The 15,216-nt window shown below is 39.8% G+C and overlaps 1 protein-coding gene across 1 annotated transcript in view; it reads left to right on the forward strand.

Moving 5' to 3' along the window:
* Nucleotides 1–286: 286 nt before the first annotated feature.
* LOC103464839 (xylosyltransferase 1) overlaps nucleotides 287–15,216 on the forward strand; it is a 108,421-nt gene continuing 93,491 nt past the window's right edge. The window contains exon 1 of the mRNA XM_008409210.2: nucleotides 287–3,227. Within this exon, the coding sequence (XP_008407432.1) occupies nucleotides 2,928–3,227 (300 nt within the window). The 5' untranslated portion in view covers nucleotides 287–2,927. The remainder of the gene's footprint in view (nucleotides 3,228–15,216) is intronic.

Below are 15,216 nucleotides of genomic sequence, written 5' to 3' on the forward strand. Positions count from 1 at the left end.
GGGAGCGCAAGTCAGAGTGAATGGAAAGCTGGAAGTGGCAAACATAGAACAAAACAAGCGTTAAAGCATTATAACTCACAGTATGAAAAATAAATAATGTTAAGAAAAGGACGCCAAAGTCTTTGATGAATCCAGATTCTGGACCTGTTCCCTAAACAAGTAACAATAAAAAGTGCTGAAAATGAATGCGGTTCTGAAGGTTGCCCTTTCAAAAAGAGTTACTTTCAAGAAGACGTCCTACACACTGTCAAAGACCTATATTAGGCTCTGAATGTCAGTGTAAATTGGACATAGTGCTAAAGAAAATCAACAAAGCACCTCGCACAGGAGTACGGCCTCTTTTATTTATGTGAAACGTATGCAGATTGCTTGATTGAACAAAAAAAAGAAAGAAGAAGAAACAAAGTGAAACTTAAAACAAGAAAATTGTAAAAGCCCTCCATTCATTATAAACTTATTTATGTAGCTGACAAGAAGGAAAGGGGAAGGGTGATGAGCTGACACCTGAAAGCTGGAAAAGCACCACAGAGGCTGGATGACCTCATGCTAAATGAGCACAATAACACCGGAGGTAATATATGAGCCAACAAGGACGAAACAGTGGAAGAAATAAGAAAATTATGCACATGTAAAGAAAGACGTTACCGACAGTCAAGTATATGGAACTCAAATGGTGGCAATGGTCTGCTGGAACAAGTGAAAACATCATTTGAATTCATAACACATTCAGAATTCAGTGGCAACTTTTCCGAGGCTGAGTTTTGTAGAGCAGAAGTCTTCAACCGTAGATCTGCGTGTTTCAGGTGTTTCCCTAACCGCCACTTGATCTAAACGAGGTGTTCATTTACGGATTCCTGCAGAACATGATGTGATCCCGGGGGAGGTAATAATGATCATTTGATGATTTTGGACACATCCAAAACGTGCTGGCTAGTGTTCCCTTAGGGACAGGGTTAGGGAACACTTCTGTTGGGAAATGATGAGCTGTTTGTGTCTCACCTGTTGTAGATGACCGTCCAAAGTGCCTCGCATATTTGAGCTAATGGCCAGTCGCAGAGGGGCCCAAGTCTGAAGCAGATCACTGCCATTTTGTAACAGATTTTGTCTAATTAATGTTGGTCAATCATTACCGATAACCCATGTGAAACATTCACTACAGAATGAGTATAAATGGGCATAGAAAACATCTCATAACAGAGCGACGAGTTTTATTTAAAACCTACTTTCTTTACAGATGACTTCACAACATTAAGCTTTTGTACCGCAATTTGAGAAAATTCATTTGCTCTCTAACAGATGTCTCCTGTTTTTTTATTTTGTCACCGTTAAGTGTTCCAGATGATCAAACACATTTTAATTTCAGACAAGATAAATCGAGCAAACCGCAGACTGAAATTATGGTTTCTTATACTGAGGGGAAAAAAAAGTTATCCGAACTAAGCTGCCCATATGTTCAAAAGGAATCGCCTCCCAATCTTAACGACTAGTTGTGCCACCGTTTCAGTGACGAAGGCTAAAATGTGTTTGCAGTAACTGGTGATGAGTTGTTTTTTTTTACATCGCTGTGAAGGAGGTTTGGCCCACTTGTCTATGCAAAGCCTGTTTAAGGGAATGCCACTGCATCCCAATTGGATTTAAGTCCAGAACCTGACTACGCCAAGCCAAAAATGTTCATTTATTTTGTTTTGTTTCGAAGAATTCAAAGGAGGACTTGCTGGTGTGCTTCATTGTCCTGCCACATAACCCAAGTTCACTTGAGACTTTGGTCAAACTGATGACTGGACATTTTTCTTCAGGACCAGACAATAATTCAAATAGTTCCTATAAAAACAACAAGAAGAGGTCACAAAGCAGATAAACAGTCCCAAACCATTCCACTATCAACAGCATGCGAAGGAATCACTGTTCTCTGCTGTTACTGCAGTTCACTTGAGCTCCAAAGGATTGGTTAGAAATCACCTTTTCTCCATCAAGTGTAAAAGACCTTCTCATGCATTTTTCAATTTCTTTAGATTATGTCATGATGTGCTGATTTTTCTTTGTTGGCCTTTATGAAGTTAGATGGCAGTAACCAGGGCTGTTTGTGGCTTGTGAACTTTCACTTAGCTTTGTAAAAGACATCATGTTCTTCCCAATTAATTCACTATTAAAACCAATAAGCAGGTTTTATAACTTTTTTTTAACTTTGGGTTTGGGTTTGCTTGGATAGCAATTTTTTCCCCCCTTAATAAATTACGTTGACATTTTAAGCAACACTTTGTATTTGCGGGTTATCTTTGCTTGATGATCTAGTGGAAGAAATGCAAATAAAGAAGCAAAATGTAAGAGAGAAAATACTTTTTACCTGACTGAAGGTGTATTGGAAAATATATATATATATTTGCAGTTTAGCCCCAACAGAAAGTTGACTGAGATGAATTAGTAAAGCTGCCCAAGGCAACATAATAAAGCTAGGGACCCCACAGTCAATGCCCCTGTTGACATCAGTTAACTTGTCCGTCAAGAAGCCCTACAGGCCCAGTAATTCTGCAATTTTCTGCCTTCTAATAACGCAAAGTGAACATTTCCATATTTGCAATTACCTGGACGCATTTGATATTATCCAAATTCTTCTTTTGGTAGATTAAAACGTGGACTAATTTCCGTCTCACGGAGATTGAACTGGAAGTGGACTCCGAGCGCCTGGAGCATCTCTTCTGTCGGGTTTCACCACACGGTGGCCCCCCTGTCTCTCCTTCCCGACGCTCCTCCTCGCCCCCACCGCCACCATAAAGCTCAGCCTCCCTCCACCAACACCACCACCGCCGCCGCCTCCTCCTCCTCCGCTGCCTCCCTCAGTACTTCCACTCTTCTCATCCCGTCTCCCCAGCTCGCTCGCTCAGAGCCACAGACGCTCCTTCCAGCTCTGTGCAGCGCGGCGTGCGAACATGGTCGGCGGCTCCTGTGCTCGCAAGCTGGCCCGTCGGTCTCGGTCCGCCCTGATCGCAGCCCTCACCGTGCTGCTGGTGCAGACCCTCATTGTGTGGAACTTCAGCTCCCTCGACTCCGGCGAAGAGCGAGAAAACGCAGGCTCCAGCGTGCGAGAGAAGAGGGACCGGGTGGCGGGCAGCAGAGCCGCCGGCAGCGAGTATCTCCAGCGCGGGGTCCAGCAGCAGCAGCGGCAGCCCGGGCAGCAGCAGCATCTTCCTCCGCCGGGGAGGGGGACGTCTCGTCACATACAGCAGCCGGTAAGACAGCAGCGCTGTGACCGTGTGGTCGCATCTTAAGCTCGGTGTAAAGGACCTCATCGGGGGTGGACGGGGGTGGTGGGCTGGGTGAAACATCTTCTGCTTAGATCCCTGTTTTTTTTGTTGTTGTTGTTTGTGTTTTTTTTTTTTAGACAAACGCTCTGCAGGGCCTCTGAATGAATTTTTGATCGTTGTCGGGCTCCTCTGGAAGGAAATGATTGTCTTGCATGAGCAAGATGCAAAGCATGCTCCCTTTTAGTCATCCAGTGCGTCTGTAGAATGAACGCCAGACTTCCTTTCTTCATAGGAAAAAAAAAAATGAAAAGAAATGCCAAAGCAGAGTGAAATCAGTTCACTCCAGGGCAGTGTGGTTGCAGGGAAGGGCGAAAAGGGGGCAGAAAAAAAAAATCTTTTCACAAGATAGCAGCTGTGAAGATGCCTGGACAGCAGAGCCACTGTCTGGGGTTGTAGTCTATACCTGTCAGGGTCTATTTGGTATTTCAAGTCAACAGTTTATGCACAGCTCAGCAGCACTGTCTGGCCAATGCCAAACTGAAACATAACCTAATTTGCAGAGTTGGTTTTGATGAGAGCCGAGGAATTAGAGTCGTCAAATTAAAAATGACGACAGATCTTCAAACATATGAACAAATCAGCTAATATTGCAGTTTCTGCTGTGTATTAAAAAAAATCGTACAGTTCCATTCAGTCCATTGACTTTTGCTTGCTTGTTTTTAAATTTCCCAACAAGTTTTGTTGTGGCGAATTGCATAAACATGGGCTGAGTTTGGCTATTTTGGATGAAATTGTTGTTTTTTCTTTAAGTCTTTTATATTCTTTGAAAATGAAACTGAGCAGTTTGTGTCCTTTCAATTTTGTTGGGTCCTATGACTCATACTCATAATGCTGTTTATTCCTCTTTCTTTGCAAGTTAATGTCTATTTTATTTGCATATTTGAGTTAGGTTAAATAACTCTTCTTTTTGACAACTGCAGTCCTCAAAGGTGGAGCTGAAAATGAAGGGAACCCAGAGGGTTAAAAGTCTCCGTTACCTCAGGATTTCCCATACTAGGTCTTAAATTTGATCAAGTAATGTGTTGAATATGGATTATTCATTTATTGCTTCATAGTTCATCCACTTTTTAACAATAAATCAGCTTTTGCTAAAGCTGGTTTGTTGCATGTTGCCCCTCTCTGTTTGCCGCTTATGTGCAATCAACTCCAGAATATAAAGGAACTCGTTTCATTGAGCAAATTTAAATATATGTTAAACATCATAGAGAACTAAATATCTGGATGCAGATATTTTTATCTGTATTGAACTACTGCTTGTGTCACTGGTCTCATTTTAGTTCTGGGATATTTTTAGTGACATTTTGTAACGTCTAACCAATCTTATGAGTTTTTTAATTGCTTTTTAGTGCTGCCTTTATATGCTGTCGTATTTGCCAAGGCAAGCTTTTAAAATGATATTTCAGGATTCAACGGCTTCCTTTGTTAAATAAGGAAAAAAAATTAAACAGCTCAATGTTTTGGCAATCACTGTAGAAACGTTCTTTATATCCCCACTATAAGCTCAGAAGAAGTTTATATTTAACTAGGTTTGGCTTCAAAAAAAGAATTTCATTAGTTACTAAAACAATATGTAGCCGAATATTTAACTTGTTTAGACTATTTTGTAAGTTAAGTTATGAAATGAATGTGCTATTTTTTATAATTAATGACATTCTTAAATATAAATAATACGTGTCACAAAAGTGCTGAAAAGTTTCAAATTCAACTGACAAAATCTCACAGAAACCCTGTCATTCATTCTAATGTATCTGTTTTATTAGCATTTATTAACATTGCTTAATCACAATATTAAATCTTCACTTCTAGACTGAAAAATTAATTGTATTTAAGTGTCATGCACCTCTGGCGTCCAGGCCACACGACACGCCACGTGCAAAACAAGATGGCCGCATTCAAATCACAGGCTGCACAAAAACGGCGTTATGTTTTTGAACTCAACCAGGGTACAGCGCTCGCTTTCTCTCCCGGGCTTTACAGACGAAAAACAAGAAATGAAAAAATGTTCCTATCGTACATCAGGCTTAATGTAGCATCCTTGGATAACCAAAATACATCTGCATCGCCTCTGCTTGCACGCTCAAATGGATAAAAACTTAAATCATAACACAGGGGACAGCAAAGAACCAAGTGATACTGGCGACAGGATCACTTGAGGCACCAGAGAAGCGAAGGCTGGCCAGTGTGGTCTCAGCCGACAGCCGAGCTGCTGTAGATCAGGTTACTGATGAAGTTAATGCTGGTTCAGATTAAAAGCAGTCAGATAACAAAGTGCATCGCAGTGAGTTGTGTATGGCATTACGTAGTGGTGCGGATTTATCTGATACACCAGTCTACTCTTCATTCGGATCTTGAGGGAAATTAGGAGAAATTACAGCACATTAGGGTGTTGTTATGATGCGCTGCACTGAATTACTGTGCTGCACATGAATTACATAACAGCAACTCCAGATTAGTCACGTTGGAACCTTTTCGTGCTGCGTCCACACTAACGTATCCAGTTGTGTTTCATTGTTAAAACACCTCCTTTTCTTTTCTGGGCACTTTGGTCATCCGCTGCTGCTCGTCTGTTTCAGAACGTCAAATCGTCAAATCTCTTTGTGATTGAGAAAAACCAATCAGGTTTTGCCATGTCAATATCAGTCTCTTTCAGATCTGATGTACCAATTCCAGTCATTAATTCTAGGAATTATTAAAAAAAGGGGAAAAAAAGTGCTTCATGTTCTTGGGTAAATATAGTAGCTTTGAATAAAACACAAATTTAAGGAATCTCATGATTACAGAAGATGTATGCGTCAAATTACGTGCCCCTAACACTCACAAAAAATTATCTTTTAGCTTTGATGCATTTAACGATTAGGAAAAAAACACCGTAGAGATGCTACGATCAGACTTTTCCTACATGACACCAATTATAGGTTTTTGTGGAGATTTGATTTGACCTATTGATTCTGTATAAGGATTATACCACATCAGAGGCGAGAAAAATGTGATGGAGGATCTTCAACAGAGGTAATAACTTTTTAATCCACCAGAAAACAATGTCTGCAGGACATATTACATAATATATTGTATTGAAGAACAATCTGAGATTTGATGAATTTAAAAAACAGGAAGTACAATTTTGAGATGCACCAGTCAGGCTTTTCCTGGTCGATACCGAGTTCGGGCTTTCTTTGAGAACTTACCAGCTGTTTCCAATAATGACAGATACAGAACTTATTTTTCCAACTGTAATACAAACATGAGAAAAAAAATGTACTGCAGGTTCCTAAATTGAAGTAGCAGTTTAGAATCCAACATAGAACCAAAAAACGAAGGATTGCTATTTATGAGTCATTTCTAACTTTTATCCATTTCTTGTTAAAGTCAAAAAAGTGAATCATAATGCAGATTTTTGGTTGATGCATCGATAGATAAAAAATTGTGAAAGTGCTTCTTCTAGCTTTTATTTAACAGGAACAATAATCAGTATTTTCAAGATTTGATAGGACAATCTAGAGAAAATTGGCCGTTTGACTCTGGCGAATGATTAATTTATCTCCAATACAATTTTAATATGTCACTTTTCAACAACTCATGGACAATACAGGAAAAATTGACAGACTGATTGGTTCATTTCTTAAGAATTTTGATTGTAAAATCTGTACCTGCTGATCTCTTATCAGAGCTGGTCTACAGGAAGTTAGGTGATGTTGATTTCTGACTGATTTATTGGAACATCTCTAAAAAAGAATTAAAATTTCCACAGCACCTAACCCTCCGATTACTGATGTGAGCCCTTGAGGGGCAGATTAGACAACCCCAGTCTCTGGCTCATTCTCTCTAACACCGTATAGTTCCAGATTCGACATCCACGTACTTTCTCCTACCTAATCACCGTGTTTTCATTCCCTCTTTAGTTATGAGAAGCATGCATGTCTGAGTGCGTCTCTGTGAGTTGGCAAGGCCGCCTCGCCTTGTGTAAGACTGCCGCATGAGTGCCAGCCGATGCTATATGAGGCAGTGCGTCTGAGGAAAGTTCGAGCAGCAATTCGATCCAGAACAGAACGAGCCAGGAGCTAGACTTTGACAAAAGACAGCATTTCTACATGATAACTGGTGTTACATGGGAAAATTATGCAGATCTTCAGATGTGTCATCCCAGCAGGCAGAAGCCACAGCTGTCATTAGAGCATATTTCTTTCTTTTTCTTTTTTTTTTTTGTTATTGTCGTTTTTAGGGAGCTACTCCTTGAAGAGTATGCAGAGTTTGTGTTTTCACACAGGCTTTGACTACCTGTTGAGCATTTATCATCCCGTAAAAGTTCCATATTTATTAATTAGCCTGTCGTCTTTATTCTCACATCCATTTATTACAAGAGTTAATGTCACAATTGTTATTAATAGGCTTGTAAGGGTGTGTGTGTGAAGAAGGAGAAACATGCCCCCGGCAGCAGATTGAGGAAAAGCTATGAAAGTCTACACATCTGGCCATCAGCATTTTCTTTCCATCTGTCCCAGCACTCCACTCATATTCTGTCATGATCCCCCTCTCCCAGGCGTAGCGGGAGTTCAGGCTCACTCCCGTTGTTAAGATTTCTCCTCTTAGTCGTGGTAATATGTGCAACATTTCCCCTGATGTACATGTTTTCCATTGCATCAAGTTTTCCAAATGGTCTTCTATGGCAGTAAAGGCATCACCAGCCATCTGGTTCCTTGTGAATTTTATTCTTCTTTTTAACTGTTTCCACAGTATAATAATGGCACATGTCTGCCTTAACTGCGAGTGATTACAAGTTATGATATTAGGGCGTTTGTTCTCATGCCACAGCACACTCAGCCAGACAGTTGTGAGGTGAAGGATTTGTCTCTGAGAAGAATGGCTCATTGACTCAATCCAGATAAATGCAAGCGCTGCACTTTGAATACATGTAGATTTTTGTACCTTATTATTTATTGTTATTTTGTACCTTTTTAAGGTCATGCCATAATATCACAGAGGGATGTATATCCAGAGTTTGACTAGATCGCTCAAAAATGTTCATTTGTATATTTAATTTCCTACCTGCCTTATTGTGCTTGAGTTCAATAAAGCTCACAAGCTGATGGCAAGACATGATCTGTTTCTTTTAGATCTTTTAACCTACTTCATGCTGTCGGACAGGTCTTATTACAGTTATTCATGGTCTGGCGCTAATCCGACCTGGGTGTGGAGACTCAACTCAACTTTCCAGAAACGTGGTAGATTACAAATAATTCCTCCTCATCGTATACTATACTATGCTGTCTATTTTTTGAATGAAGCTCTGCTTGATCCTGTTCTAGTTTTTTTATGTATGTGTGTTTAATCCTTCAGTAGCTTTTTCCAAGTGGCTACAAATGTCMGAATCAAGAGCAAAGGAGATGTCCTAAACTGTTAAGTCAAATAAATGTAACACACCAACACCACAAACAAGTTGCCAGAGAAGAAATAAAAAAATAAAAAAAAACATACATTTTTGAGAAACATTTTTGAGAGACATTTTTGGTGATTTTCACTCGTTAAAGTCATGAAGAAATTTGCATGATGCCCACAGCTCACTGGCCTGGTAAAATCCAGCCCCTTGTCCTACAATGTTTGCTTCATCCGGAGGGTCTGGGCTCTTGGCTATTGAGAAACGATTGTTCTCTGGAGGTGTGGACTCTGTTCAGGTTTTAAATGTTACTCAATCATTAGCTTTTGGCTGTGACGTGTGTCATGCGCCAGTTCGATGCAATGAAGTTTACCGGATATTTGCAGTGRAAGATGGCTGTAAGCAGCCATCTTCCAATGCTAAGTGAGAAGTCTCGAGCTGAAAGAGATGGCTGTTGGTACAAATTCAACACTTGGAAGCGTTGCCAACATGGACTGAACGGCTTCATTCACTTCCTCGGCTGCCATTGCTAAAACTACAGGGAGACTATAATTCCAAAACAGTGAGGAAAATATAGTCGTTCACAACTTCTCCTGTTCTTCTTGTTCTACCTGCAGAATCCAAGTGAATGGGAGAAAGCTCAGACTGTCTGTGAAGCATCCTCTTGTTCCTGTTTTTCCTCTTTCTTCTCTGTGCTTCCAAAACTATTTGGCATCCTTAGCACTAATTTGCTTTAGAAAGAAAGAAAATATACTAGATGTTAAATATTACGTTGGCACACATGTGCTTGGAATCTATTAGCACACTTATATTGTGACGATGACATTTAATTCATATCTGTTGGTGTTAGTGATATTTGCTGCAGAAAAGAGATTGTATCATCAAGTAAGCTCCACTGTGAGAGGTGAACTTACTGAGCAATTGTATTCATCAGCCTGTACTGAAGTATAAGAGTAAAATAGATTTATGGAAAGACATTTTTAGGCAGCAAGTGACCTCAAAGACTGACACAATTAACATTAATAGATTGATTGAAAGAACATAACATACAAGGATTATTGTTAGTTTTAATAATGCATGGTCTACTTTTAATGCTTCAATCTCATGTAACCATTTATCCTCCAGCCGCATTCACAAAATGATTCATCCCAGTATGTCTATGATCACAGCACTGAGTCACGCTGACAAATGCATACACACCATGTTTCCACTACGAAAATGATAATTTTGGCCTTCCAAGGGTAAATAGCTTTGGTTTTACTGTGTGAAATTGTTCCACTTTAGTCCTTAAATCTTAGGATTTTCATACAACAGTGGTACCATTTCCTGTTAATTTCAAATTACATGATATTAAGATGTGTCTCATGTATGATATGCATAATCTACCTTATAAATATGTACAGTCAGGTTATATTTCCCTTCATAGTAGCACCAGAAGTTAAACACTTGATAACAAAAATAGCCTCAGAGAAGGTCGAAAGGTTGTAGTATAAGCTCTTTGATCTCTGCTTCACAATCTGTCTACCGCTGGATGACAACTCCCAAGTGCACACACAGGTTTTCATCTGTCCCATTGTTTCTCTGGATAAAGTAAAGGTGGATCAGGGATGGTCTTTAATAGAAGGTGAAGAACATAATACTGCTCAAATGGAGTATAAAAATATTGAAATCTTGCCTCTTGTTAAAAATGAGCTTAGATTCAAGCACACTTAGGTAATGTCACAGTACAAAAAAGTCATACTTATTCGAAAGAATACTCTGATAACTTTGTTGATGCTACAATTTTTCTTTTAAAGCATAGTTTTCCAAGTGAAAAAATCTGAAAATATAACAGTTTGAGATTATTTTTATTGAGTTAACTAGTGTCATGCCAATAACAAGTTGGTAATGCAACAACAGTTTAGTATATAAAAGAAAAAAGCGATATTGAGCAAACGATTCAAATCGTTTTTTGTTTGCAAAGTCCCGGTGAAATTACCAAAGAATGTTGAAGTTCAGGCAGTTCAGTTTAGGACGGAGAACTTTGAAAACTACAAACTGTCCACGGCAGGAATTACCAAAAGTCTTGACTGAACTGAAGGATGGTTCTGTTTCTACTGTTCGTCACAGTTCTGCAGATGATGGCAATGCAAGTACTTAACGATGTATTTGTTTTGTATTGTTGTTCGGCACAAACATAATTTGTCAACTAGCATTTGCTAACGCTGTGCTAAATGCTAAATGCTTCTCCTGTGTCTAACGTCACCATTATGTTTTTTAAAAAGGTCGCATTTGTGCAAAAAAAAAAAATGGCTTTGTGCTGAATTATTGTGCTTTTGTGTTTCCTTTGGGGTTAAGGATGTAAGGTTGTAGTACTGTGTGTTTGTTTGTAGCCATTTTGAGGCGGTGCTAATGTAAACACAGTTAGGAGGGCTTGGCCAACAGCTCATTTGCATAATCATGACATAGCCCTAAAACAGTGCATTCCTTAAGGAGCTCAAAACAGGCAGAACTGATCAGGTGAAATCTCAATATCTTGTGTATTAGATGTTATAAACATCTAATACACAAGATATTAGATGTGTATTAGATGTTATGAACATGTTTTGTACAGCCCACACTCTTATCCCATAGCTTGTTCAAGGAAGCATAATATAGTTGACCTTTAATATTACTTATTTTATTAATAACAATAATAAAATTGACTCTTATTTCTAAGATTCTCAGAGTTTATTTAGTATTTATTATAATGAAATATTGAATATTTTGACCACAACCCAAAACATACTAGAAAGTTTTCCTCTGGGTGGGTTAACCCTTTGATCTGATGTGGCATGACCCTAAAGAAGGCATCAGTGTAAAAAATAACTATCCAGTGTGGCTGAATTAAAACAAGAAGAGTAGTTACATTCCTCCACAGTAGCGTAAAAGACTTTACAAATTATTATTAAGTATTTTTTGGAGTTGCTGCCACCAACGGCTGCACAACCAATTATTAGAATTGAAAAAAGTTTACTTTTTCAAATACTGCCAGGTTGGTATGGATGGGCTGAAAAGAAATCAATGCTTTTTGAAAACCGTCTCCTGTATTTTCTCATGCTATCTTTGGCAATAAAATTAGTTTGATAATCTCGAACACTTAACAGTGTTTAAAAAAGCAAGAGCAGAAGAAATGGTTTTTCAAGCAAATTCCAAGTTGCTGTATTTCTGCACAAGTCTGATTTTATGCTATCTATGCTAGAAGACGGTGCTTCTTTAGAGTCGATTGTAAATTTAAATAAATTGACATCTTATCTGTTTAAACAGACAGCATTAAACTTTGTTTGAGCGGCCTTATCTGCCTTTTTTGCCCAGCCAACAAGGGCTCTGTCGTTTGTGCATGCCCACTCTTCCACTGAGGCAGAGGAGGAATCTGAATCCTGCAAACAAAGCCTAATATTAGGCTAATCATCATTCATCTCCATTCATTTGAGCAATTTGTTACTTCTCACTGACGGTGGCATATCCAACCTGTGCAACGTATTTCGCTAAAGTGAAACAAAAGCCCGCCATTGTCTGGTGTGACATTTTTAATGGTGTCATTATTTAACGGCCGGCGTTTTCATTTATCATGAAAGGGCTTTCATTCACACTGTATGCTTTTTTTTCCCCCCCCATCTTCCCCACACGTCAAGTCCACTTCATTCTCACACTGCCATTCCTGGGGGTGCCGTTTGTTCCTGCTCCGCTGCATGCACCAGTCACTGTCAGCGCCGGGTTTCGTAATACATCAAAGCCACTCTCAGTGTGGTAATTGGCATTTAAATTGGCTCTCCCAAAAAGTAAATCGTCCAGACGTGAGCATGAGCCGTTCTGCTTTAAACAAACCTTTATACACAGATGATTACGGTCCTGAAAAAAAAAAAAAAAACTCCCCAAGGAGACTGTGATTTAAAAACTCTTAATGGCCCAATCTTTACAACAATAACGTGTTATTCTGTAAAAATCCGCAATAAGGAGAAGAGTAGAGTGCAGCCTGCCCATCCATCAAAAACGTATTGTGATTTTTGAACACAGAGAACCTCGTTTTCAAGTGCCATTAGCCTGTGAGAGAGGTTGGGAACATATTCAGATCTAAAGGAAGAAGTGTGCACCTGAGAGACTTGAAAGAGACTCCCTGAAAACCTAGAATACTTTGATGCTGAAGTGTAATTTGTACACACGACACAGTCCTTCGTGCTGCAACAGGAAAAACATTTTATCATTACCATAATGCAAAACCCCTGTCATGTTACTTTGCTAAGCCGATGCCACTAATGTGAAAACTGTCAGCGTCGATGTGGAATCCCGAGCGTGTGAAATGATGTGCAGAAGAGCATCGACGGAGTATCCAGAGCAACTCAAAACACAACAAGCCACAGACTTCGCTGCTAAGCCCGTTGTGCAGCACAGGTGCTGAATGGACTCTTCAGTGCACCATGCACGCACGCCATCTGTTCGCAGTGTCGGAAGACTCCTTTTTTCCCCCCCGTCTTCCTCTGTTTCTTTGCCGTCATTGTGTAATGAGACAACAGCCATTCAACAGGTGTTACGCTGCCGAAAATACTACGCATGTCTTTGCAAACAGAAAACACAGGGGAGTGACTCACACGGTCCGGTCAATTATATTGACTCCCCGCCTGGGCGATGAGAGCGGAGCAAGTTCCATTACCATATTATGGTTAATAGGGCAAATGGATAACTGCAGCATCGAGTTAGGAACAAAAACTGTGTGTCGAGGGTTTAACGGCAGAGGGTATGTGCAGTTATTCTGCCTGGATTAGCGTGGTCACATGTGAGGAGGACTTCTGCTGGTCTTCTTGGTTTGAGGTTGCCACGTTCCATAGGAAGAAAAATAAGTAACGGTTTTGGTTTTAGCAGAAACTGTGGAAAATTTTGATTTTACAGACTTTATGTCCAGATTGGAGAGTTATTGGAGGATTTTCTAGGTCTCCATAAATATGGAACAGGAACATGCAGTAAAGAAAGTTATTTTTGAGCTCCATATTTATATGGAGTTACATAGTAGCCGGTGTTTTTCCCGTAGATTCTGCAGAAGACATTAAGGTTCTTGTTGTCCATCTGTCTGTTGTTTGGCACATGTTCTCTCGGTTGCTGCTACATTTCTCTTGACAGCAGTTGAAAACATTTGAAAAAACAAAACAGATGGATCGGTAAATCAACAGCTTCCTCATTTAACTTCTTCTTTATCGATACAGGAATATTTACTGTATCGAATACATTTACTGTGGAGAAAGATTCCGCCATAATCATTTACCAAGACACTCAAGATGTGGAACTGCACAATAGGTTGCAGCTCCACATCAAAATCAGCAACAACAGCGCATGCAACTATGACTGCTTGGATGGAAAATTTGGTAGATAGTTATACTTCAAGTAACATTCATTTACCCTCACATGCCAATGTGAGTGGTACTTTTGTACTCCTTGGTGCACAAACTGTTCAAAAATCCTATTGACAGGAATCCCAAGTTTCATAGAATGGAAATATTGTAATGATGACAAGGAGAGGAGTCAAGAAATTGTTGCTGCACCAACCATCCTTCCCCCATTGTCTTCTGCTTTACTCAGGTTGAGGTCATAGAGGCAGCAGTCTAAACTGAGAAAACAGTTATACGTTCTGCTAATTTCTAAAACCCTACAAAGACAGGCACAGTATTCAGCTTCAGGTAAAGCCTCATCCCCATTCCATGTTTTCTGGCTATGAACTATGACCTCAGACTAAAGAGGTCCTGACTCCAGTGACCACTCTAGTGAATGCTACAGGTCATGTTGTGGCCTGACCCCTTTCTGGTGCTTATATGACCGAAACAGGAAGTATTTTAGTTTTGCTTGTTCCCCTGTGCAGTTTGTGTACAGCAGCATGCTCTCAAAAATTAATTTAGAAAACAATTTTTCCACAGATTTAGTGTAGATGGTTGTGGAAGAGCCCCACATTCTCTTGCAAGAAGCATGTTTCTCCAATCAGGTCTTAACAGGGTTTTTTTGTGCTTCAGTGAATCTGTGTGTGCTCCAACCTCAGCATGGCGCCTGTTTTATGGATGGTCTGTAAAAATCAAAGATCGTAACTATGGTTGATTTCTATTCTCTCAAATCTACTCCAGCAAAGCCCAACATTTAACGCCAATTAGATCTGCATCCCTCTGTCCAACATCCCTCTGTGAACAAACAGCCAATCCTCACATAATACCAGCGCAGCCATGTCTCCTGCCTCCTAGTTTCCCCACACACACACGCACACACACATCATCCGGAACCACTGTTGCAAATGGTTTCATTCTCCGATACATTATTAATGCATCATCCAGATGAATGAACCTATATTATACTCGGTGATGACAATATTCTCGCAGGTAAGAGGCTTAGCAGGCAGCCCTGGAAGACACACACAGGCGAGATAGGAGGTGTAGTTGTTTGGGCTTTTGGTGGTGAAATAGAAATTTACATAAAGATCCATTACTTAGTGCAGAGCTAAATGGTGGCCCGAGAAATATTTGGAACATCGTATATATATATATATATATA

The sequence above is a fragment of the Poecilia reticulata genome, linkage group LG1 (genome assembly GCF_000633615.1).
Source record: "Poecilia reticulata strain Guanapo linkage group LG1, Guppy_female_1.0+MT, whole genome shotgun sequence".
Taxonomy (NCBI): domain Eukaryota; kingdom Metazoa; phylum Chordata; class Actinopteri; order Cyprinodontiformes; family Poeciliidae; genus Poecilia; species Poecilia reticulata.